This window comes from Varroa destructor, unplaced genomic scaffold, assembly GCF_002443255.2.
Source record: "Varroa destructor unplaced genomic scaffold, Vdes_3.0 BEIS01000004.1, whole genome shotgun sequence".
Lineage (NCBI taxonomy): Eukaryota > Metazoa > Arthropoda > Arachnida > Mesostigmata > Varroidae > Varroa > Varroa destructor.
Window position 1 is genome coordinate 38,229,148 of NW_019211457.1, and position 26,098 is coordinate 38,255,245.

Here is a 26,098-nt window from a genome sequence, read left to right on the forward strand (position 1 = left end):
TGTATATCTATAAATTATGTGTTATCCTGTAATACGCAATTAACATCAATGCAGGCAGAAAACTAAAAAAAAAGCACTACATTTAATCGGATATTACCTTGTGGCAGTTAGTATAGGAAGAAATACGTAGATCTATATCGTCTGCGTTACGAAGTAGCTACTGTTTCATACCCGTTTAAGACGCACGCTCTAAGAAGACTTCACGTGCTAACGTGCTAAACAGTAACATGGCGCCATAGTAATTCGAAATTGACAGAGATCATTCTTAAAACTGAGAAAAATACCAATGTTCTTAGATATGATCACTAGATTTAACGCAAAAGACCTTCAGGGCTGCAGTCAATTTCTTAGTAAATCACCTAGCCGCCTTCTGTCGCTGTAACGTAATCGCTTGACCCTCAGTGTACGACAGTGATCAATTATAGTTTCTCTATGATTCATTCGAAAAGAAACGGAAAAAGAAAAAAATTTATTTTACCAAATAAAATGATTAACGCTTCATGTAACGCAGATCGAAAATTACAAACATGACATTACAGTTAATGAAAAAATAGAATTAGCAATTCTAAAATGAAATGCGCATGCATAATAAATGAAAGCCGGGATGAAAGTACTGTTAGATGAGCGTTAAAATAAGTACATATTAGGTCTATACGGCGTTTTCAGGCTTATTTTTTCGTGTTAAAATGTTACTCCTAATTTATGGTATGCTATACGATGCGAATATAGACAGACTCACTTCATTCTATCCCATCTCTAATTTAAAACAGGGTTTCGGAGGGTCCCGGTAGAAATCGCATTGCGTGGCCCTTTTAAATATTTTTCAATCTAATCTCATTTCAAATACTGTCTATAAGAGCCCGTACCTTAAACGATAGTTTATGCCTGCCTTCGTGTGTAAGAGGACGTCCGAATCATTCAATGAGTTTTCTGTATATAAAATTGTAAAAACGAGGTGCGTTTGCGAGTGGTCCACACTATATTGTGGATGGTATGTATTTGTCTGCAATAAACGGGTTGTCGTGTGAATTATTCGCAACACTATACTTACGAAGGCCTATTTACCACTTCCTAAAACGCTTTCAGTAAAGGAAGGCGTATAATATTATGTATTATATGATACAAGTTGAGGCAAGTTATGTCAATGGTTGATACGAGTATTTCAAACGAGGTAAGTTCCTCAACAGGTTAATGTTGTGTACTGTTCATGAGTCAGGACCCTCGCAGTTCGATTACGGTGGTTCGGTTAAAGGAGCGGCAATTTTTAATACCGACCGAGGTGCTTCGTCGATGCTGTCCCGCGCTACGACGGCAACTACCATCGTCTAACGCCACAATTACTCATCTCGAACTTAGTGGCATACCAGAAGCGACCTTTGAAACTTTGGTGTACTACTTTCGTACTGGTTCGTGCTAATCGATCAGATGTCAATTGCGCGGCAACTGGCTAGTTAGTTAGATCAGATCAATGTGTTTAAATAATGGCGTACTTCAATGTTTCACATGTTAGTAGTTTACTACTGTATAGTGGAACAACAATACCGAACATAAATCTCTATCAAATAAGCGGCATCTTTTGTGAGGGTTCAAACTTCGAGGCGTCGATCTCCTATATATTCGATTGTCTAATTGCCTAACCCGTGCGACGTTCGAACTATTTCGAAAATCACGTACAAATGTCTTCACATTGCCAAACACGGCTGTGATGGACATATGTAAAGAAGTAAAGTAGTATCGTTGTACGTAGATATGGAGAAACGTGGATGCGCCTGTTCACGCAGCACGTTTAATTACGATATACGCTGTAGAGTACGATGCACGTGGACTCTAACATGAGCGATATGTTCAAAGAAAAACGAATGGCCTCAGTGTATATTCCAATCGAGGATAGCACTCTTATCGTTGCACCGAAGCTGAATTCCCTTTGGGGGTCGAGTAATTTAGACGTACTAGTGGCAGAAATCGGAATAGGTTAACACGCTCATAATGCTCATAGGCTCGTAGTACGCCAAAGACAAGGAACACCAGTTATTATCGTTGGAATAAGCTATTTCGTTGATGAAACCCATGCAAATGTCTGATGTTGCAGTCTTTACATTGCCCAGGTCGTGCTCCAGAGCTAAACATACAAAACGTGATCGACGTTTTTTGCACCGCATCCGATCTTGGAATACGCCCTCTTGAAAAAAAATGTTGGAAAGTAAGTTTTAGCTTGAATTTTCATCTAGATAAATGCAGGAATATTGATTCCCATTTAGTAGGTGCGCTGTTCTCGAAAGAAAGAGGAATAGTCCGTTTTATCTTTCACTAATACTAGATAAATATAACATTGCGTTACATGCCACACTGACCCGAAAATGAGCGGATGTTTATAAGTGGGGAAAAATACAAACTTATTTGACCCATGTCAGTTCTGAAACGAATGCAAGAGCGATACAACTTCATTCATTGAAAACTAATGACAGTTAACATTAATCCACGCACTCCAACGTTTCGGTAGGTTTACAGTCAAATGTGTAAAACAGTTTACAGTTAAATGTGTAAAACACAAAGCAACACTCGAAGCTTACACTTAGATAGCAGTAGTAGTAGTATGCGTTTCGTTAATAAATTAAACTTTTTTGGCGCTTTCATCCATACGCGTTTCAACTACAGCATGTATTCAAGACGATGTCGCGACAAGAGCAGTCGCTTCTTCTTTTGGTCGAGTCCGAAAGAGGTTTACATATGACACGGGACGATACATTACGTTTAATGGATGTCCTAGTGAAGAACTTCCGCAAAACAGTGAATAGCGCCGCGTTTTTACAGCTAAGCGAGCGACAGGTTCGACATCTGCTTACATACCCGCCACTGCGGAATGAACATGGAATCAACGCGACCTACAAAGCAGCCATGCGGTAACGACCGAACCGAGTAGTACCTTTTATTATCATATGCAGTTAAACAATTAACGGTTAGATATACGTGTGGGGTCATGTGTATGTATATAGTATAGCACAAAAACATTCGTCTTTGTGGTTTTTTTTTGTGGTATTATTCTTGAAGTGGACCGATGCCGTCAATGTGTGGCGCGGTTTGTTACCACACCAATCATGGAGCGGCACCCATTGCATTTCAATATTTATAATTAGTCAGGATTTCGGATGTTATATATTTGTTGGCTCTAATCATCGGGTCTACAAAATGTGGGTAGACACAACAGGTCAGAAGTTTGAGGCTAACACTGCGTTCGTTGTCTTATGTCTCCCTCTGTTAAAATATGCCTCTTGAAGATTACGCCGTACTGATGCCCTGAGCAGCTGCTACGCTTACAATAAGTCTACGATTTTGTAATCAGCAAAATTTTACTAGCTGTACGTTCAATAAGGTGAAATTCGACGATATTCTATTATGTTTTTTTGTATTTTATTAGTAATTTTGGCATTTGTTGAACGTGTTTACCCATGCTCTTGTCAAGGTGGTTGCACGCTGACTGTCGTGCTCGGCACGGTTACGTTGAGAGATTAACGAGCGCTCTTGGCGACACACCAGATCCATCATTGACGGAGAAGTTAACAATCTGTCCAACAATTGCCCGAGAGGTATCAAAGTTATCACTGGAGAGTCCCTCACCTCCATCACCTAAACTTGTATATGGGATAAGCGCTATGAACGAAGCGAAGGTCAACGTTAAGCAGCCAGAATCAAATATAGAAGCCAAGCCCGAATTTCCTGCTGAACCCATCGTAGCAGAGACGGCGCCTCAATCAAAAGCGGCTGAGACGCAACTGAAGTCTCCGTTTTCGCATCCGGTAAGCATTCCAAATATTTTGAAATTCCCTCTAGAACATGGAAAATAATAAGTTACAGACCAACGTCTGTAACGCAAGGATTTCTAAGAAAGGGTGCATTATTGAATCCTTTCAGAAAGAAAAATTTCTAGTTCGAGTTGACGAAAGGCCAAAGAAGGGGAGAATTTCACGGTCAATTAAAGAGACAAGAGCTTCTAAACGTTCTAGCAAAGAGAAGATAAGTCTTCGGAACTCGTTCCAGGAGACAAGCCAGGAGCATGACTTTGGGAGGCCTCACGGTATTTATTAAATGTTATTTTTTTTTGCTACTGTTTGTTTCGGTTTTACAATTAAGCCACAGGAACATTAGACAGTCGCCACCTCGCCACGTTAAATAGCACAGGTCCTAACAGATCCGTATCTTGTTTCAAAGCGTATTTTAGAAGAAAATCATAACTAATGTACACTATTAACTTTATAGCACGCGAGAAGCGGATTGTAGGCCTTGTAGGCGGAAGGACCGAACCTTCACCAAAGGCGAGCGAACTCCAAAGAGTAACAAAATCTCGTCACCAAGAATATGAACTAAATTTTAGAACACCATCAAGAACAGCGCGAATCCCAACGTATTTAAAACTAACGCGAGGCAGGAGTTGGCAACGTAAGCCAGACGGAGAAAGAGAGATCGACTCATCATTGACTAATGCTGAACGGGAGCCATCGAAGAGAAGACGATCACTTGATGAAGCTAGGCTCAAGTTCAAAAGGGACCGTGAAAATGGGCGGCGGATATTACAGACAAGTGGGCGAAGAATGCATGACGATTATTATGAATGGAGTACCGTTGGATCAAGGCAAAGAGGCGTCCATTATCAGCATCGAACAAACACGCACGGATCCAAACCATACATGCACGAATCTGAACCCTATATACACTACTCTGCAAATTCCAGTGACATGGCAATTCCTAAATTTTCCAGAAAGTCTAAGTCGCGAAGGCCGAGTAATCAGTCAGCGACGTTAAAAAAAGTAGAGAACTTTGACCTAACAGAAGAAAGTGCGAAGCAGGCCCTTCGTGGAGGTCGCTACGACCAGCGCCACGTCGCTGGAAGCACCGCTGACACAAAGATCAGTGAGGCAAAAATCTTTGATAAGACGGCGATTCTTAAGCCTAAGACAAAAGTTCGTTTAAAAGACAAAGCCGGAAGAAAGAAGATAGCTTACAACATCACCATAAAAGACAACATAAGCCAGAAAAGCCGGCGACGATCAATGAAACTACCAAGAACACCGAATGTCTCTGGAGCAGAGTCTTATGCCTCCACGATGAGAAATAAAAAATCATGCCGCCCTGTGAAGGTTACGCAAAGCTTTTTGAGATCAGGCAGGCACGGCAGGCCATCCAAGCCCAATCCAGCCACAGTGACAGGTAAAGGGAAGAGGTCATTTATATTATAATAAGTGGTCTACTATTCTTAGGCATTCGTAGTTGCTAATAACGCGTGCCGTACTTCAGGCGCCTGGTTTATTTTCATATAGTGGCTATCCTTGAACAATAAACATTGTCTTCTCTAACAGCCGTGTGCGCTAGCGTATGTTGCGCACGACCTAAAGTAAATCATTCTTTTCGACATGCCTCTGACCCTATAACTTGTTCATCGGGTTACAATTACAAATCACATGGTTTGTTTTCAGGCAAACGTTACAAAAAGGGAAAATGCGTCATCTGCTAGGAGACGAGGATGTTCGATAATTGTAATATAATAATGTATACGTTTGGCTGGCAATTTCCAGTGGCTTTCATAAAGGAAGTGTGTTACAAATTGTTTCACAAATTGTTATTTTTTATCGACCGTTTGACTGGGAGATGATATAAGCTGCCATTCATTCACCCTGTCGTGTCAGCGAGGCGCACGTATAGTCCTAGTATATTTATACGAAATTAAGCTGGTTGAAGCAAAGGGTTCGAATCTCTAGTGACGATGAATTTACGATGATTGCTCGTAAAACTGATGATGATCTTTGTGGTGCATTATCCATTTCTGAACTCAAGTAGTACATAGAGAGATGTCAATTGTAAACTACAGAAAACCATGCGATAGCCTATAGCTGCTCTGTGTAGCGTACTCTTAAACTTTTTTCTAATTTAACAGACGTACAGTTAGAGATCAGACATTTTTTAAAATATTATACGAAATATTTTTGCTTCCATATGAATAATAACAATAAATGACGATCAGATATACAGAGAACACAAGTTCGGTACAGTTTATTAATTATTACACGATCATTTTTTTTTGTTAGCCCGGCTTATTTATGAACGTGCTCGTCGCTTCATCACCATGATGAGATTACATCGATGCGGGACGCCCTTAAAATGGCGCTTTTGACGCTCGCTCGCCAGATGATTTCAAAAAAAAAACGTAAATTAAACGTGCAGTCGTCTATACGCTTTCAACCATGTGTCTGGTGAATTGTCTAGTCAGTCACAAAAAAGTTCCGTTCTTTGAAATATAGTTAGTTGTTCGCGTGTTCATACCGTTCTATTTGCGGATACCCTTGACGGTAATGTTTTTTTATTTACTGCCGTTTGAGAATCCGAAATTTCCTGTTTGTAGATTTTAATGTACATTGCTATTGATGTAGTTACCATTCTGTTATATGCATATAATGTGCATCACTAGCGTCTTTTAGAGCCTATAGTGCATTTCGTTCACATGAATGAGAATCTTTGTACTGCCATTAGTACTCAGTTTATTGCTAGCCATGGAGCTTATCGTGGCAAATCTTTTGTCTGAGCAGTATTTCAGGGCTATTTAAACGGGTACGTATGAGTTTACCCTATGCCTTTCTCTTGAGTTAATGTGCACCTGCTCTTTGCAATCGTCCTGGTTCATGTAGTCATGCATCGCGTACTTAGCCTCCTCGCAGCAATCCGTGATGGTCTCACACACGCTATTTAGGCCACTTCGAATCTGCATTAACTCCTCCCGGATTTCTTCTTCCTGATCTGGCTGGTCTTGAAGCCTTTGCATTGCCAGCTGTTGACGTGCAGTGAGTTGAAGTTTTGCCTTTTCAGCCTCCTAGGACCAATAAAAGTGAAGGCTATTTTACATAAAACAGTCATTCCTAGATTAAAATATAACTTGCTTTACGTCCAGCAAACTACACGGGTAAACCGATGTAGTGTTGTTAGACTATTTCCAGAACTTTTCATCTTTCAAAATGTTTGTCCGGCCCAGTGTCTTTTCGGAACAAATATTGGTATGGTCCCTCAAGGTTCTTACAATGATGTTAGTAACAGAATCTCGTCATAACCAGTAACCGACCTGTAAGTGTTGAATGACTCTAACCAGCTTGGGGTTCACTGGTCGAAGTTTCGCCTCAAGTGCTATAACGCCTTCCGAAATCCTCTTAAATTCCTGTGTAACGTCGTGTACCAACTGTCGGAACTTCGTGAAATTGTAGTTGGGTCCGGACGCAAGGTACAACTTGTGACCCCTATAAATGAAATTAAAATTGCGCTTTAATACCAGGAACGTGCGGTACTTCCAAAGAATATACTTAGTACAAGAGTAACCACAGACAGCATCAAAGTATATTCTTTGGAATATGAAATACATAAGCCGGGGTACTGACAGGGTAAAAGCCAAGCAATTAGCATGTGACCTCGGAGGCAACAATTATATATGTGAAGGTTTCAGCAAGAAACCCAGGTCACTTAAGAGAGCAAGCCCCAGTTTAGAGACGCTATAAAATAGATTTTTATTACATTTCATAATGCGTTACCGCTTACAAATGTAAAGGCAACCAAAGTCTAGATTTCGTGCTTTCATATGTTGCAAGAACTCCAATAGGTAGAAAACACGCAGTGGTAACAGGCAATGTGGTTAGCCAAGCACGCCACTTAAATCTACGTTTAGACTGGAAAGTATCGTGATATGAGACACGAGCCACGTCTCGTACAGGTTCCCTTCCTATTGTTTGCAGGGAGCGATTACCGCACGTCACAATTAACATACGAGGAATACTCCGTGGAAAAATGACGATCAAATGCGGTGAAAATGCTAAAAATAAGGTATGCATATGTCAACAGTTCGCTGCCGTGGTGGCAGTATTATTTCAAATGTTCACTGTGATCATGTTTATTCGTATTGTTACGTTTAACCACGTTAGCCTCAAAATATAAAAACCAAAAAATGTCAGGTGGCGTGGGATGGCCAATGGTACTAAGGCTTTCATCGATTACGTGGATATGGTTAAACAGATCAAAGCTGTAATGTAAATGGAAAAATTTTGTGATTTTGTTTTCGGCGTTTTCATGCATACTTTTTTTTTTGAGGTGTCCATGGTTTTGCTACAAATACTGGTCTCAATAGTTCCTAGTAAAAACAAAGCGTGATAGCATACATTCCTCTCACAATATAAAAATTCTACTCTGTCTAATGTGATAATCTTCTATAATGCGTTTTTATGTATTGAATAGATCGCAAATGATACCCGTCGCAAGATGTATAGACACCTTTGGAAAAAATCCTTAAACGACGGCCGTGCCTCGAAAATTGAAGCTGTCTACTTTAGAGAAGGAACAGCCAAATTACTTCCGTTAATTAAGCCCATTTTACTTCTGATATTGTTTGTCTATAATATCTGACGAATATTTGTTATCAGACTTAGACTGAGATTGGAGATGGGGTGCTTTGAGATTTGCGTTGAGAATTTACGCACTATTGTTAATGATCGCTGCAGCGAATAGAACAATTATCAGGATGGTGCATAGCTTTTATTCGGTCGTTGCAAGGCCCTTCATAGGCCCTCCATAGAACTGGCCACAACATATTTACCATTGGATAGACGCATTATTCTTGAGGTTAGGTTATTATAAATATAATGCGAATTCATACCACAAGTTACTCTTCCTGTTTAGAAAAATTTGGCTTACTTTCGTAAAAAGATCACAGAGAGTAGGCCGATACAGTTATATCCTAGACATAAATTTAATAGTAGCTAGGTGTTTCGGCAAGCACAGAATTGTCATATCGTTCTATATATGCCTTAGGCAGGCCACCAATTTCCTTTACTCGAAAATGCCGACTCGTGCAGGTTGTTCAATCCGAACCTCGCGATTTCTTTTAATTAAAAGAAATTAAGCGGAACTATTTTAAAATGGCGCAACTATAATTTAGGTAAATAAGCATCTTTCGTCTTATGATATTTTCCATGTTTATTTTACATGTAAATTCCCGTGTTGTTTTATGACAGCTTAACAGGAGAACACCACATTTCGGCCAGTATTTCTTACCAGTCGTCTACAGTTGGCGATACTGACCGTTGCTGTCAAGCGCTAAGGCGGTCACTCTGCCGATGTCTGATAGCTCAGTTAGTCTGGTGGGATCTTCTAATTCGACGTAAAGTACGGCATCGTTTATAAAATGTAAAATTTATAAACGCGTTTAAATTGTATCTAATTCTAAATGCTATACTCCTCTGCAGCAATACTTACTCATGGAATAGATTATACGTGTAAGCACGCTCTTCCTGAAGCGCCTTCAACTTCTTCAAAAGTGAAATCACATCGCCCTCTGCTACGTCCAGCTGATGACGAAACACAAAGCATAAAAACGTTAATTATTTTTTAATTCATTGTTGTGGAAGCCGTCTTACTATTATAGTAAATGGTAAAAATAAATAGGCGTCGAAGAACTGTTACGGTTATGGCTACGCTAGATTCTCGCATTAAAATTATGATATTTGCTGTATAACGTCTACTGTGTTACGTTATTTGTACACCTATTATACTCACAAAAATATTATGCAAAAGTAGTGCAATAATCGAAAGTGCACAAATGCTCTTACTAATTAGGCCAATTCACCTATAGATAGCTACATTTTGTAATTCAGACTTTTACATTATTTGGAGATAACAGTCAGTCACGAGGAATTTTATTCGACGAATAAATTTGATTATAGGTATTTGAGTTTCGAAAAACGTTATGCCTATGCTTGAAGTTGAAACAAATCTAAGCATCAACGAGAAAACACAAATTTCCATGACCGGCCATAACACCTGAATCTTCGTTCGCTTCTAGCCGGTTTCTAATTGTTGATGCCCGATAATATAAAGGATGGAGCATAAAATTAGACTGAAGAGAGACTGAAGTTCCCTCTTCTGTGTCATCTTCTAATGTTCACTTCAAAATGTATTTACGAAGCTAAAGCTTCTGCGTCGTCAACGGTGACAGTAGTACCGCAGTAGTAAGAAAGCATGCGGGACGCCATACAAATACCCACACATCGGTCAATAGTCGTCTGCGTTATTTCCCACAGTCAACCAATTGAACAGCCACTTCCAGACGACACTTGCCATTCGTATCGTCGCAGCTACTACGAGCACAGGAGTAGTGGAGAAGAAAAGTATACCATGTACAGCTTCTTCGCACTGTTCGATAAACAGAAAGCAAGATAATGTACATATCGATAACAAGACACGGACGGTATCGTCAAGATCTTCTATATAGTTTTCCTTGAGAAGCACCTGCCCTATGTCGTATCACAGATAAAGCTCGATGCGCGGCCGCAAATGAACGCAGAAATTAGCATTTCGTTAAGGTGTAAGTATTGCTATTTTTGACAAATGGTGAATAACCCACGCTTTCACTACTTCTCCCCTTTATATAAAAGACGTGGACGAAGGCGATCCATATGATCGACACAAACACATCGAAACTTTTAGTCTACGCCGTTCACAATGACCCGCTAAGTTGCGATCACTTTTACCATCTGCAAAAATATATAGAAATTTTAAGTTGAAGTTCTAAATGCATAAAAGCAGATACATAAACGTAACGTAAGAAAAGATCATCGCATATCTGTTTAATTATAAACCTTACCTTAGAAATAAGGGGAGTAATACAAGTGTGTTTAGGGCAAGCTTGCCTGAAATATCTGACGACCGATATGGCTGTATGCGCGCCAAATTTTTAGAAAATCTTGCTCACAGGAAAATTGCACGCACTTTGCTTCAGCTATAATAGACTACAAAACATTATATATGATATCTTTAGCTAAAAAGTAGCTGCGTATCCGCTCACTGGCACTAGCCCGCATCTGGTGCTTCATTGTACCGTTCAAGTGAGAAGTAAAACGTGAAACTTGACGATCTACAAGTTTTTTTTTACTGTAGATGCGCTTACTTTCTCTCACTCACGATAAAATCTATAAATTTTCGGGTGAGACCGAGCAAACTAGATCAAAGACCTGCAACACAGCAGAACTAGTAATCTCATCTCTTGCCAGCCGCTGATCACCTCGGTCTGAACTGGGGCAAGGGCTGAACATCGCTTTTATAACGCCACTGGCGTCTCCTTTGAGCACGCATGCGCTGGTTAGGCCGTAAAACGGGTGAGAAAATGGATGCCAACCGATAGCCTAAAGCAACCAGCGGCATCTTCGCGTGCAGCAATACAGTTATCAACAAATACAGAGCAATCCTTTATCACTCGCGTCAAGACGAGTACAGTTTCCTTGGTGTGTATCGATAGGATTACTGCAAGACGTACGTTATTAGCCTTGCGCCTGATACTTCCGAGTTGCCGCGTTTAGTTTTTTCAGGCTTTCAGATGGATTTGAAGTTCTCGAATGTTCAAGGTAATAAAAGAGTAAAGATGGCGCGTAAAGGGACGGCTCATAATCCACCGCAAAACGTCCTGCCGTATTTGCTGAACATCTTCACATTCCATCGTAATAATGGGGATAAAAGGCACATTACGCCAATGTGAAATGTACTTACATGTCGATTTTAATTAACGCGATTTCAGCGTGACCTATAGATCATGGCCATTTCACGCATTCCATATCATTGTCGAAACATCGGCCACTGATCGTTCATGAAACATATAGAAAAAACTGACACTCGAACTACTCTTTTTCTAACCATAAAAAAAGTTGACTATCAAACATGTTAGACAGTATGCTTATATATATATATAATACCAAGTATCCACCTTATATGGAGTCAACGAGATAGATCGCCATACGTTAAAGACTTCTCGTGCCAACGTACATCAGCGTATGCACTATTGACGTACGTTTAGCAGTACATTGAACCATCTGTGGTGCCAGCGTTGCTAAAGCTAACCAACTCTATGAAACGGAAAGGAATAAAAGCATATCGTGTCCATCGGTCGCACCATCTATATGCCTTAAATATCAGCTTTTTAGTGATGAAAAAATATATCCCGATATAGTGATTAGATCCAGAGAAAAACAGCATTAACTATGTTCCAACCAATGATATAATAACAATTACTATTTCATAATATCTCTGGCAGAGACATCGAAAGTACGTGCGACAGTTACAAATGTATTCCATTGATCTCCACAACAATTATAGCATTTAGTATGCAAAACAATCAATACTTCGTATATTTACTGCGTGCATATGTGTACTTCTACAAACAAACGACCTCTATATAGTTTTTTTCGATATCTTGCAGACGGATTTTATTAACGTTGTTGTCTGGTAATTAAGCAGTCAAAGATAGCCAGCCGAGTAATCAGTAAGCTCGACACATGAAGCCTTCCTGTGATTTCTCTGTGACCCAAATCAACCGGCGCCTTCCGCTGTATGCTCACGGCGACTTGATATCCGATAAATGACGACCGCAGTAATGACCGAAGTACAACAGATTTTGGACAACGGACAAGGTTTCACTATATTACCAGTTGAAACAACAAGAAAACTTACCTGCCCAACCCATTTCTAAATATTCTACGGGTGTATAGCAATAGTAATCGCAAAAGACAGAATATACAGCAGCGATAGCAGATATGCATAGAAGAACCTACTTTGTTAAGAGCAACTGTATAAATATAGCGTATTGTACTCTATTTTTATGGATCTGATTTGATGAGAATATTTATGAGCAAATAGCACTCAGTCTATATTATAGCAGAATGATGAGTTTCATTGTTACATATATAGTACTTCCCTTCAGGCAAAATTAAAGAGCAATTTTCAACATGGGTCACCTTCTCTATTAGCATAATTGTCGTGTGAGCTACTCTTCCTACAACCCTTCCTTCAACAGCTGTTGGTGCTTGAACCAAAATGAGTTACCTGCTTTTTAAGAGGCCCTTTAAGCATCTGGACACACTTTACAAGATTTGGCTTCGAAGAAAAATAGGAGACCCTCATCATTATCGCAACCATGAGTATAGAACACCCGGAACCAGCTGATGCCAAGAACTCGGAAAAGTATACGGAGCGATGCATGATAACTCAGGCAAACCGTATAATAATTCCCACAGGCGTATTCTGCATGGCTAACCATTTAAGTTCACAATTATAGGATATTCAGAATCTCTGTAAAACGAAGCCTGGAACTGTATAAATCAGTGTAATAAAGGCATAACGAAAGAAATATAGCAAGTTTGTGTCTAATGATTAGTGGCACTTTTCCCTAATGGCTAATGCAGAAAGCGGGCTAGCTCTTAATTCTAAAACACACACGACCAGGTTTTTTGCTATATGATTTTATAGTGACTAACAGCCAAAGTGACCACACTGAGATGCGGTCAGTTCCGTCAAGAAAGAATATACCCAGTAAGGTCTTACCAACATATTGAATCTGCTGATTTGCACCCTTTTCCTCTGGCACGTTTAAGTGAAGTATCAAAAATCGAGAAGCGAACAAAGCGTCTCCGAAGAGTAACCACAATGCAAATCAAACAATAAGCCTTGACAGCACAGTGTCTGGTTTGCAGCTCCGTGCGCTAGACTCTAGCCGGTCTCCGAGCTGCAGCCGTTTGCACCAATGGCCGGTCAACGACTAACCGAGTCCTGGCGAGCGAGAGTAGTTTTAGAATGATGACGACGCCGCAGAACGTTAAACAGTTACACACCGAGTTCGCATAACTGTCGTTACCACCACTGCTCTTTGAAAATTGTAGAAAACGACCATGCAGAACGGGCCTAACGTATTTAATGGCTCCTAATTAATGCGAGAAGAAAGTGCTGAATCGGACAGTGACGCGGTCTCGAGTCGCCGAGCGAGAAAATAGACCCGCAACTACTTCCAAATCGTATAGATCAATACTGCATTGGCGTATTTATGTAGCAAATATGAAATACAGGGCGCGATTGCGCTTAGCACTAATGATGACAAGATCTTTGTGATAGCCGATAGCAAGGAATAAACTTTAAGCTATCGCAGGTATCCCAGGAAGCGGAGTGATACAGTCGAGAACACACGTGGGGCGGAGAATAATGGCAGTTGTCAGAGAAATGTAAACATTGTGCAACACGATGAGGATACCGTGAGAAGAAGCGGATTTTTACCTGCCAAAATTATGACCATGTGAGTGTATACATTTATCACATAGATTAGAGAGACATGCGTCATTTTAATTTTAACGTGTCATATTGTTAAACCATCAATCTGGGGACATTGTCTTGACTCTTCTGCAGCGTTCGGTCGGTATCGTTTGAAGAAAGAATGAGCTTGTCGAGAAATCAGTATTTGTACAACAGCTGATCTCTGCATTAGTGGATAGCAGAAGTGCGTAGGCTGAAAAAACTCTCTGTAGCAGTCTCATTCGGGTTGAATGTGTACTAAATCCAAGAGAGTAGGTTTTTTGCGCTTAAAACTTCATTGTTAAATATATCGGGCATTGTGTCCATAGAAAACGTATTCGATGCCGGACATCTTCAGCTGGCATGAAATAGACACATTGCCTGGCGAGTTAATGGCTTCGACAATTTATTTACCAGTTTGTAAGGCTTTTTCGTAGTTGAATAAAATCTCTACTTACAAGATAATCACGACTCATACCAGGTCACATTAAGCATGCTTTTCCATTTAATCTCGACCAAGAATCAAAATTATCTCAAGAACAAATTGAAACTTGAGGCAACGTCTACATGTCGTGAGTAGAAAATTGACCATAAATTGCATGCAACTATTGGTCCAGGACTTCAGCAGGCTCTGGAACATTTAGTATTCCTCTTAGTAAACAAGTCGCTGACAAAGACACATTTATGTTGGCAGAAGGCAGGGATGATGATATTAATGGACAACACACATATCAGTGTCACGATGATGAAGTATTTGAAGTATGTGATAATGTGATCGACTTGGCTAGCAGAGAGTTGTGGGACGAGCCGGTCAAATATATCTAAGTGGGAGAAGAAATGCGCGAATTTGAGTTCGTTTCACCAATGACATGCTGTTCGAATGAAGATCTGGTCAGGTATGTAATCTTAGTATAGCCTTAATCCCGCCCTTGTCGCGAGACACGCGCTAAATTAGTGGGGGTGCAAATTTATACGTACGTCGTTACAAAATTATACGTAGTTAATTACATGGTTTAGTTTCACCTTTGACATAAGATATATTATTCGGAAACGCAGATACTCGCACACGTTTAAAATATTGCATCAGAAAAGGAGTCGGGTCACTTGTGACCACAAAGGATTATGCAAGGACGTCTGTATTCGAAGTAGATGCCAGGTACTATTATACATATAGCACTCCTTTTTAATTTTTAGCCGTCTTGGAAATACGATAGATCCGTTTGCATTTTTTCATGCAAACATTTTTTCTTTCGCTTGTCACAAGATACTGCAAGCGAAGATGAACTATAGATAAACTGCTCTCATTAGCACGGCCACTCTGGCTGGAGAAGTTACTTTCTGGTAAGACAGGTGTCCTAGATGATACTGAACATACAAGAAGCGAGTGCTACCAAATTCACTTTTTAGGGTTACAGTCATGCCCTTAGAATATACAAATTGTTGAACATGCATGAAAGTGCACAACAACTTAGTGTATCAAATCAGCAAACATAATATACTATAAAGGCTAAATTTAAACATAAAACTAATCTCAGAGATCTGTAAGTGTTATAGATTCAACTATTTAATGAACTTGGAATACACAATCGGTAAAGGTGATAATCTTTTTTTTTTTCATTTAGAAAGCCCCGTTGGTTCTCGAGAAGGTTTGGATTCTTTTGTAGTAAAATGCTATAGGCTGAACATCAGAATCATGCACTCTGCTTATTTGTTGTCTATTGGTTTTTCTTTTTTGTTTGCTTATATTGTTATTGGTTCTAGTAAAACCTGTGCTTTATACTAAATAACAAGGCTGACAGACAAGAAGAACAGATATTAAGAAAAGAGGGAAAAATACAGGTAGCTTCATCGTTTTATACTGAATATCTATATTCGATACTGCATCCATAATGTATGGTTTCTAGTAGCCTTTCAAGATGTCCTTTCGCTGTGGTGGACTTTGATAAGAAGCAAAAGATAAAGCTCCCATATTTTGTATGCGGGTTGTATCACATCTGCAGAGATTCTTTGAATCTGATAATCTCTGCCTTCTCGAGGTGGTCTTGGAGGACGACAAAACGAGTTTGTCAAATCCTTAGCGGCAGCTTGTGGTGTAAAGTTAATCACAGGAGTAAGCTACCTGACGCTAGAATGGGCAACTGAAGACTGCATACATACGCTCGAGCTGGTTGTCTTGCCCCCAGCAACTCAGCAGCAGAAAACATGCGACCTGTGATATAATTTCCTCATGTAATTTTTCGAAAACTATCACGGAATTTTTAAGGCCTGAAGAAAACCAATTATATTATTCTGAACCAAAGTAGCGTTGATAAATATTAAGGACCTGATTTCGAAGTTTTTTGCGCATTCGATTCTAAGTTGTACAAAGAATCATGAAAACATAATTTTTTTAAAATATATTTATCAGTTTCTGCATAACTATCAAACTCAGTTTCATGATAGGCTAACTAGTAATTTTTACAAATGCAAGGTCTTTTTAATGCAGGATATGTCATCACTAGGCACACGCACACAGTGCGTATGACACTTCACAGAAAGGTGTTTTAGGAAGAAGAGTATCAATCGCCAATTCAGTCGTCCAGCGAAGCTCCAATCATTAATTTTTTTGAGACTTTCTGCAGTTTTAAAAAGAAAACTATCGGAGATTTTGAGCCTTTGCATTCTTGGGGCTTTTGGCCTGCTATTAACACGAAACCTACTTTCGTTGAATTTTTTTTATATGTGGCTTATCTAAGCAACACTTTAGAGAACTACTTTAGAGAAACACACTAGAATTGCTTTATCCACGGTTACCATTAAATATTATTTTTGCGGATTAAAGAAAAGATATTTTCAAATGGCTAGTTAATGGTTTAGGTTCCGAATCGAAGTCGCAATCGCGATGAATGGTGGTCATATTGTGTTAACAATATGTGTCTGTGTGTCTTACTGAACGGTTCGTATTTTGCCATTCTATAGTATGTAATGATCTCATAAATTTTCCTTGATTTATAAACTTGAGAATTTTTCACTTTCGTTACACAGATGTATCCGCAATTGATTTATAAACTTGTGAATTTCCTACTTTAGTTACAGAGATGTATCCACGATTTATTTATAAACTTGAGAATTTCCTACTTTAGTTACACAGATGTGTCCACAATTTATTTAAATCATATACACGGGTGTCTTTTTAAAGTAGCTTTATGTATTATATTTAAGGCAAAAATATACTGCAGAAGCACACCTCGATGTATCTACAAAGATTCGCTAGTCTCTGGGGACTAGAGCAGAAAACTGGGGATTTCTTAGACTTCATGCACTTCTCGTGACGCCTTCTTTAACGATGTTTTTTAAAAAAAGTGTAAATATTTCTGTTCGTACCAATTATTTATATCTCCATCGCAGATGATTCTATCGGCTAGTTGACATTATCGTTTTTCCCCATTATTTTTTCCAGGAGCCAGCAAGGCGGTGGATCGCGGCGCGAGGTGCACGAGCAGTTTGTCTCGGGCGGCGCTGGCTGCGAGTTTTACGAAGTGCTTGCTGTTTGTGGCCTTGTTGTGCTGAGTGCGACACACCAGTTTATTATTCGGAGCTTGATGCGATTTCTGCTGTATGATTGCAAAATGTAAGCAATGGCACTGCGAAAACGATATACTCTGGAAAACTTCTGTTAGTTTACTGTAAAGGAACCGTCTGCGCGTGCTATCGTATCACTCTTAATTACATCTATCAATCTTCATGTGCAACATATCCGCGAGAAAGTGGTTGGCGCTAATATTTAGGAAATGCTTAATTTTTTCCATTAAACACCAGAAGTCAATTAGTTTCCGTTTACTGAAATCTATGTGAGTACCCACTTTTTTCCATCCTATAACAAGTGAATAATTAAACATTTTATAGAAGATAGCTTATAAAGCACGTAAAAATAAATCGTGTTGGCACGTCATGTCGGCACTACACACTCGTTGCATTTTTCGTGGGAGAAATGTGATATCTGTCCACATACTAAACCTTTCTCCAGATCTATTGTCTAACATTTATTATGTATATTTTCAGTCTTCGATGGAGTCTAGATCTGACCTTACTATGTCTGCCATCATTCATGGCGATGGCGTTGACAGATCAATTCCTAAATGTCTGCATGGTTCTCATTTCACTCATCATTATGTTTGCTACAATATTGACTTTCTCAGCTCACCGCCGTGCCAAAGAGGCGCGCGTGATTCATGATCCTCTACCAGAGTGGTGAGCAGCAAACAACGGTTTAGATTTTTATAAAAAAAAAAAACTAAGTTTAACCACCTAAACCCTTTGACAACAACCTTTTGAGAGCATAGGCCTTGTGTATATCTAAACATACGTTGAATGGACAAGAAACTAGTGAATGAGCGCATATATTGAAGGATCGGTGTATTCTTTAATTGGATCTTAAGGCGATTGACTACAAAGGTTCAGTTTCTACCGATTTTATTTTTACAATCATATGAACTCTTTTTTTAGAACCCAGAAACGTTGATTCATGAAAGTTTTCTGCAACACTTGAACCATGATAAGCGGACATTCTAAACTAAATAACTGGATTTGACTTAGCATGGGTTGATATTTTTGATTGGCTATAAGATGTAGTCTGTATTCGGGATTTTATTACATAAAAGATGCGTTTCCATTTTGCCCTGCTGGGTAAGGGGCAAGTTAGAGGATTAGTCAAACTCATAATCTCGTCAACGTTGTTGATACGATGGATGTATCGTGAATATTACAGCCGTGGGAAGCTTCATCACCATGCCTATTTTATACCGTTATCGTATACGCGGGCCGCAACCCTTGCTGTAACCTTGGTCTGCATTTTGGCAGTAGACTTCCCGATTCTGCCACGGCGACAAGCAAAGACCGAAACCTACGGATTTTCATTGATGGACATCGGCATAGGACTTTTCGTCTGTATCGCTGCGGGACTCAGCGCAATCAAGAAAGGTATTCCGCTATTAAATCTGACATACAAAACTACTGTTCAAATGGTACTTTGATAATATAATGTATACCGTAACTGTCTAAACGCTAGAGGTTTCCAACCAAACATCTAGTGTCAATTATTTGTGTTTTCAGATCATCGATTCCGATCAGAATTTAAAAGTGCTGCGGGCATGTTCGTCCTCGGAATTATTCGGCTTGTGTTTGTTGTTTCTATGGACTACCAGGCTCCTATTATGGAGTATGGAAAGCATCTCAATTTCTTTCTTTGTTTTGCTGTTACAAAGATTATATGCGCTCTGTACTATGCGATTTTCCCCGCGCATTGGGACGTTGTTGTCGGATCTGCGGTAAGCAGTTGCATCAACTATGTAGCGTTTACTAAATATGCCGATAAGTGAAATGAGTGGAAAAAAACCGAACATTTAATGACTTTCTTTTTTTATTCGCTTTGAGTGAATATGGATATCCGTTAAAGGTACTGATAATACTATTTAGCGCCAAATATGCTTGCTGACAACGAGATCTCATTAACATGATTACCGAAATACACTAAACGCGGTTACTTATACACGTCCAATTTAATTTTTATCGATTCTAGTTACGCGGAGTAGTACTATGATAGGGAATTTATTTTCAACAGACAAGGCAGAAGATCTGGAAAAGGGAAGCCTAGAGTCCAACTTGCAAAACAAGTCTATTTTTTGGTCAGACTAAATTTTCCAGACCTTGATTAAAGCAAATGCACTTCATTTCGGAGACGTCACGAGGGAAGTGTTCAATGAAATTCTTACACACATTGCTTGATCTCGTTTTAAAGTATGTCTAAATTACGTGATAGACTTCGGTACACCTTATCTTTTACATAGCTCTACAAGAAAAAATCGAGCGGTGTAAGATTAGAGGAACGTGCAAAAGATTAACTTCTGTGATGTAGCTAAACTGCAGCAAAGTTCTGAAACTTCTACTTCCATTTCATACTGTGCCTCCGCTCTGCAGAGCTCAAATAGGTTGATATTGTTCCTACCAATGACAGTGCTACGCAGTGGTTCTTTTGCTGCCTATTGAAGGAACATATTACTTTTCACTTAATTATAAGCATTATTTTAAAACAATTAGCAGGCATTTGGTAAATTCAAGCTGAGCATAACATATATATATATGTATATATATATATATAGTATAAGATTAATATTTTCATACATACAATGTGTGTCAAAAATGTTTACACATTTTGCACTGCCGTTGAAAATTAATTCTCTAACCTACGAGGTTAAATTTATGGGAAAAAGTGGTTTCCAAATCTGAAGAGGGATCTCATATATATATATATATATGTATATATCCCATAAATTTAACCTCGTAGGTTAGAGAATTAATTTTCAACGGCAGTGCAAAATGTGTAAACATTTTTGACACACATTGTATGTATGAAAATATTAATCTTATACTATGCGCATCACAGTTGAATATTATCTGTACCGATGGCAAGTCGCCGCCAGTACCCTTTTAGTGGTATTAGAATTTACTGTCGCAAAATTTTCAGGTATATCTTTGCTATCAACTAGCGCTGCAATGCCAGCCAGTAGACTTTTATCTTCACTCCGTAAATCGCGATGGGTTTCTGGCCGCCAACAAGGAAGGTCTTGCTTCGATTATCGGTTCGTCCTGTCTGTTTCTCATTACAACTGCTGTATGCAGACGGTTCGTCTATAAGGTCAAGTAAGTGCAAGCGCTCAGTTGTTACAAATCTAAAGAATTCTATACGACCCTTCTTTATGTGAAAAATATTGCGGCCGTGTCCTCACATCTTCTCGATCCCATTAAAAATATCAGCCAAAAGAGGTGTCAAGTTCTAGACAAACAATAAAGGAGTGAATACTTTTACAAAGAGTCAAAAGTGTGGCATAACGTATCAGTAACTAAAAATACTTGTAAGGCCTGACTTCTCTTTTGCGAAAAACGTATATATACAGGTTTTGCATGTAGTTTTTTTAACCATGTATTTATACTTGTCTTTTTTGCAGAAATTGCAAGTCAGAGTGGTTTTACTTTGTGTTCCAAATGCTATTGTTGTCATCTTCGTGCATGGCCTCTTCTCTTCTGATGCATTCGGATAGAGTTCCCGTATCACGGCGCCTCTTCAACCTGTCTTATTCTCTATGGGTACTTTCACTATTCTTGATATTCCTTGTGGCATGTACGCTGTTGCGATTTATTGATTTGGTGTCCTCTTGCGGAGGGTACAATTTGGTCACATTACAACATCTTTCGCCAGAGGTAAGTTTTGTATTTATTTATTATATAATATCTAATATTATTACTATATTATATAATATCTGTATGGTACATATTGCTATACCTTTGTTAGTTCTTTATTGTCGGCTTATGTGCTCTGTGTATCTTATCGCTGAATATTGAAATACATTGCAAATAAGAATATTCCTGTTATAGTCAGTTTTAGAATTTTCAAGAGTGCTACACCAGCTATATTTGTGCGTAATTTCATCGTATGACTAATAAGAGATTAGACAAATTATGTATTTCATAGTTATATTTCAAAGAGCAGAAACTTTATCATCCGCTGAGGCTTTATATATATAATGTTGTAGATCATAAAATTTCTAATTTTCTTTATAATAACTTTACAGGTAGATACTGTTGATGATATCCTACAGTCGTTTAACAAAGGAGCGGTATGGGTATTCCTATTAGGTAACGTCTTGACGGGAGCTATCAACAAAATGTTTGAGGGAACAATCTCAACGCTCGACGCAACTTTGTCCCTCCCAATTCTCTCAGCCTACCTTGCTACGTTGACTATATTTGTGTTGGTATTTTTCCCCAAGCCAAAAATTACCAGAAAAGATGCTGGCGATGGTCTAATAGCTCAGACGTCATCCGAGGATAAAAAACATCAGTAAAAATAAAACAAATCAGTTCGACGTTCGTCCGAGTAAAACCAAGACGATAGCTCTAAAAATACAGTGAAGTTGGTGTGCCCTCACTGTGTTCGTCGACTCCTGATATTTTCTTTGTAGTCTACTTCATTATTTTATAAAGTCAAGCCAATGAACTTAAAGCTTGGAGGGGCATACATACTGCGAAACTCCAACAAGCGACCTTGCACTACTCGGTGTCAAATATATAATTATATGAATAAATTATTACTGATATTTATATAAGAGAACTGTATAAATGGTGCATTTAATAGAGGTGTTTTTATTTAGGCGTAACAGTATCTTTAGGTTAACCCATAGTTTTGTAGTCTTACGTTTAAGAAATTTTTTCAAGAATGTGATCTATCTGATACTGTAAGTTCATAACTGCAAATTTTTGCTAAGGGTTCCAGCACGGCATAGATAAGAAGTTAGTCTATATCAGGTGTGAAATTAGAAATGGGCGTATATATGCGACCGTATACCATCAGAATTAAGTTACAGAAGGCGTAACACCAAGCAGAATCACTGAAATGACTCAATGAGTAAAGGTGCTAAGAGTGCTCAGAATACCCTGGTTGGACGGAAAGAAACAGAAAACAAAACTAGAAAGCGAGTGTGAATTCGATTGAACTGATGCATCATATACATATTTTAGTCGTAAACATCTGTAATAAAAATGTATAAATAATAGCCGTTATGACAAAGCGGGTGTAATACTAAAGAAAACAAGTTCACATACTCCACTTGATATTTTTCCCTATATCCAGACCTTGATAGAAATAGAGAAGAAAGTATTGAACGGAAGATATAAGAAAAGCCGTGGCTTATTGTCTAAATAATATCGTACATCAATTATGTGTTCTTAGCGAAAAAATTACTACTCTCCGCACTACACGGAACCATAAATCGTTTTTACTTTTATATGTTTTGCATAATCGCCATAATCAGTAATGCAGAGTTTTATAACTCTGTACGGCGTGCGAACCTGCCTAAATATACGCATAGAAAAAAGAAATTCAGAAAGCGGGCTGCAGACTTTGCGTCCGGCTATTGTTACGAGAATTTGGCACCAGGGTTGGCAGAGTTTGACACCATGGCTGCGTTAAGGAGAATTTCGGACCCTCATTTTATGTTATGAAAGAAAGATTTTTTCAGATGACTACCTTGAAAAAAACGTCAAAAACAATTTTCCGAAAATGATTGCTCTTTTTTATTTCTTAGGGTTTCTGAGAAACAATCAAATAACGCTTTTGTGCTCTTGAGAGCGGTGTTGTTTGCTCCGCACTGATGCACATCCCTAATGTTCGTTAGACAATTTGATACGCAGACGGATTCGTTTTTATGCTCTTTTGGTTTTCAGTCTGAATTGAACTAAAAACATACTGTCAAGTATTCGTTTGTTCTAGAGCATTAAGAATAGCATTAAGCAGACTCTACTGACCCAATTATATTATGTATAAAAACAAGAAACTCTTGTTGCTCCAGCTGAGAATATCGATTAATATTGAGGTGTCCCGTCATAGTGAAAGTTTACCAAATGAATACTATTTTTGGCCCAGGCAACGCCTATTAATAATATATTGGTTATTCTACAAGTACCTTTCTATTTCCAGTTGTGCAGAAGTAAACTTTTTGGAGATAAACTGATAAATACAGCTTTTTGTTCCTTTTAAAGATATAAACTGTTTCTTACGAAGCGATAGTCGAAAGGAGCAAGGTCAGATTTGTAGGCTGGATAAAACAAAATATTCCTACCAAGCGTTGACAAACTTGGACATTTTTTGCTAGTCACCGGAGATGCCCGCCTTGTCGTGATGGAGCACAGATGTTGGCCATATCCAGACATTCTTTCTGGATGCATTACTTTAAATGCTAGAGCTGTTTGTATTACTTATCTGATATAACACTTTGATTGTTAAAGAGGAGCTCATAGAAAGGAACTCCTCGGCAATTACATTGGAATCCAGCTTTAGCTCTCGTTTGAAATGCACTAACAAGATTTGGCGACGATTTAGTCCGAGTGGCATTATTGTAGATTATACTGTGTATAGTATACCATTACTATAAATTATCACTCGTATCTTCGCAGGAAGGATATTGCTTTCGTTACGCTTTAGAGGATGTTCGGTCGTGTACTCACGCCTTATCAGTTGGTAGTGTGTTAAATCAGGAGGAACCCAGGTGCCTACTCAATTGGCGTCGTTGCTAGACACCTTTGAATGCTCAATTTGAACGCTGCTATATTTTCTACGATCCAGAAGTCAGCTATATTTAAAATAAACTCCCAAAAATTACAGGTTTCTAGACAAAATTTGGCAGTCCTAGCTTGATTACGAGGACGCAAAGACAACTAATTGACCGCCAGCTACAAAGAGTAAATTCAATGTAAAGCATGCATTAAAACTAGATAACATTTATAAAAGGAGCATGTTTTGAGAGGAGACCGAAAATATATTGAGTGGTCGATAAGCATTAAAGCTTTTAAGGCACAATTAAAGCAAAAATATTTTTATATTTGAAAACAATATTACTATACTAAATATGTGTCATTTGAATCGATGACCCGCTGTCCTTTTTGTGATAGTACCATAATCCGATTGCTGTTTGGTTTTGTTATAAATTTTGCTTAAAATTTTGTAAAAAAAAAATAGTTTAAAATTATAACAAATTTTCGCGTCTTTATATTGAAATTAAATTAACACCGTTAAGGAAATTCTGTAGAGATTGAAACAGGTGACAGTCTAATTGTACAGGATTTCGGTTTCATGACGGATGCATTAAAGTTTTTCATTCAAGTCTCCTCAAATTTTATCGTATAGCTAAAAATGTATGTGGTCCGATATTCTCATAAATGAAGACTACGCTTCTTCTGCTTAGTAGCTCCGGTTAATTTTGTTCAATGGCATGTTATAATCATATTAATTGTTCACTGTAGAAGTTCGGATCGATTGTTTCGCCGGGCGGCAGCACCTCATAATGCACGAGTCCTTTCCAAGCACATTGCATCCCCTCCTTTGGCGTAAATTCGGATAAAGTTCAAACTTATGCTTTTGCTTTGAAAGGCGTATTTTTTTTATCCGCAGGTCTTTGCCGCAGGCGATCCACTTATCATCAACCGCTTTCGATTTCACTGCGCTTCAGTGGTTTTGCGGTTTGGAAATATGGTCTAGTAAATTGTTTAGCGTCAATTTCGTCAAACATCGAGCTTCTTTTCGCAGCTAGCTTTCTTCAGATGCTTTACAACCCTTTCATGATGGATATTTAGGTATTCAGCAATATCTTAACTATCTCACGTAGCGTCTTGCTTGACTTTTGTAATGATTCTATCAACTTTTTTCATAACTGGACTACCACTACGAGGAACATCTGTCATATTGTAATTTTCAGACCGAACGCGACAGAGCAATTCCTTCTGATAACGCATGATAGGCTTGATCAGCACTTTTACATTGATCGTTATAAAAGTGTGGAACATTGCGAATTTTCGTGGAAATTTTACCTATTTTCAAGATGTTTTATCTTACATTTGACTCGAGACATTCCAAGAATTTTAGCACCTATACTGCTATCAGCTCAGCTCGAAAAGATATCAATGCCGACCCATATTAGTTAAGAGATGTAACTTTAAAGCCCCCCACTAGAAAAAAACAGTCAATACTTTGTCGACAACCTAGTATACGTAGTGAGTTTTAATTAAAAATATAGTTTGTAAAAAGTATTTCACCATAATGCCCAGTCGACTCAGCTTGCAGGTTTTTTTGTACCGATGAAACGCCTCATATTTATTATACTATGGTGGTTCCAGAAATTGCCTCTTTTTGGTCTTATCGTGTATGTGTGCGAACGAAACTCAGATATTGCTAAGAAGTAAAAATGTCTCAGTATACATACATTCTAAAACGCATCACATGCTCTTGGATCACTGCTTTTGCATTAAAAATTACACAATCATTTCGATTTCACACTTAATTTGTTAGTTAATAGGTAACGAGGTGAGAAAATTTATATTTAAAAGAATTATTTGTATTATTACTTTCAACTATTATTTAACGAATGTGATGTAAGCATTTTCC

General features: G+C 38.6%; 3 protein-coding genes across 9 annotated transcripts; 2 read left to right on the top strand and 1 right to left on the bottom strand.

Annotated features, from left to right (window-relative positions):
- Positions 1 to 847: 847 nt before the first annotated feature.
- LOC111249250 (uncharacterized) lies at positions 848 to 6,030 on the top strand. Its single transcript, XM_022802859.2, has 8 exons — positions 848 to 991; positions 1,217 to 1,406; positions 2,106 to 2,200; positions 2,656 to 2,900; positions 3,461 to 3,794; positions 3,910 to 4,072; positions 4,255 to 5,202; positions 5,469 to 6,030. The coding sequence occupies exons 1-8, from the start codon at positions 989 to 991 to the stop codon at positions 5,504 to 5,506; spliced, it is 2,016 nt and encodes a 671-aa protein (XP_022658594.1). The 5' UTR covers positions 848 to 988; the 3' UTR covers positions 5,507 to 6,030.
- On the bottom strand, positions 6,004 to 13,746 carry LOC111249252 (required for excision 1-B domain-containing protein-like). Of its 3 annotated transcripts, none has more exons than XM_022802863.2 (4): positions 13,390 to 13,746; positions 9,277 to 9,368; positions 7,103 to 7,274; positions 6,004 to 6,856 (listed from the first exon to the last, which is right to left on the bottom strand). In XM_022802863.2, the coding sequence occupies exons 1-4, from the start codon at positions 13,393 to 13,395 to the stop codon at positions 6,590 to 6,592; spliced, it is 537 nt and encodes a 178-aa protein (XP_022658598.1). In that variant the 5' UTR covers positions 13,396 to 13,746; the 3' UTR covers positions 6,004 to 6,589. The 3 variants fall into 3 exon arrangements, with proteins under 3 accessions (XP_022658598.1, XP_086844960.1, XP_086844961.1); XM_086988834.1 differs by lacking the exon at positions 13,390 to 13,746 and adding an exon at positions 12,892 to 12,933; XM_086988835.1 differs by lacking the exon at positions 13,390 to 13,746 and adding an exon at positions 10,138 to 10,272.
- Positions 10,245 to 22,294, top strand: LOC111249251 (uncharacterized). 5 transcript variants are annotated; one of them, XM_022802860.2, is made up of 9 exons: positions 13,929 to 14,131; positions 14,822 to 15,023; positions 17,567 to 17,737; positions 18,169 to 18,357; positions 18,875 to 19,086; positions 19,219 to 19,433; positions 20,630 to 20,805; positions 21,111 to 21,363; positions 21,735 to 22,294. In XM_022802860.2, the coding sequence occupies exons 2-9, from the start codon at positions 14,965 to 14,967 to the stop codon at positions 22,005 to 22,007; spliced, it is 1,548 nt and encodes a 515-aa protein (XP_022658595.1). In that variant the 5' UTR covers positions 13,929 to 14,131; positions 14,822 to 14,964; the 3' UTR covers positions 22,008 to 22,294. The 5 variants fall into 5 exon arrangements, with proteins under 5 accessions (XP_086844942.1, XP_022658595.1, XP_022658596.1 ...); XM_022802861.2 differs by having other exon boundaries at positions 14,825 to 15,023; XM_086988815.1 differs by lacking the exon at positions 13,929 to 14,131 and adding an exon at positions 14,268 to 14,399.
- The last annotated feature ends 3,804 nt before the right edge of the window (positions 22,295 to 26,098 follow it).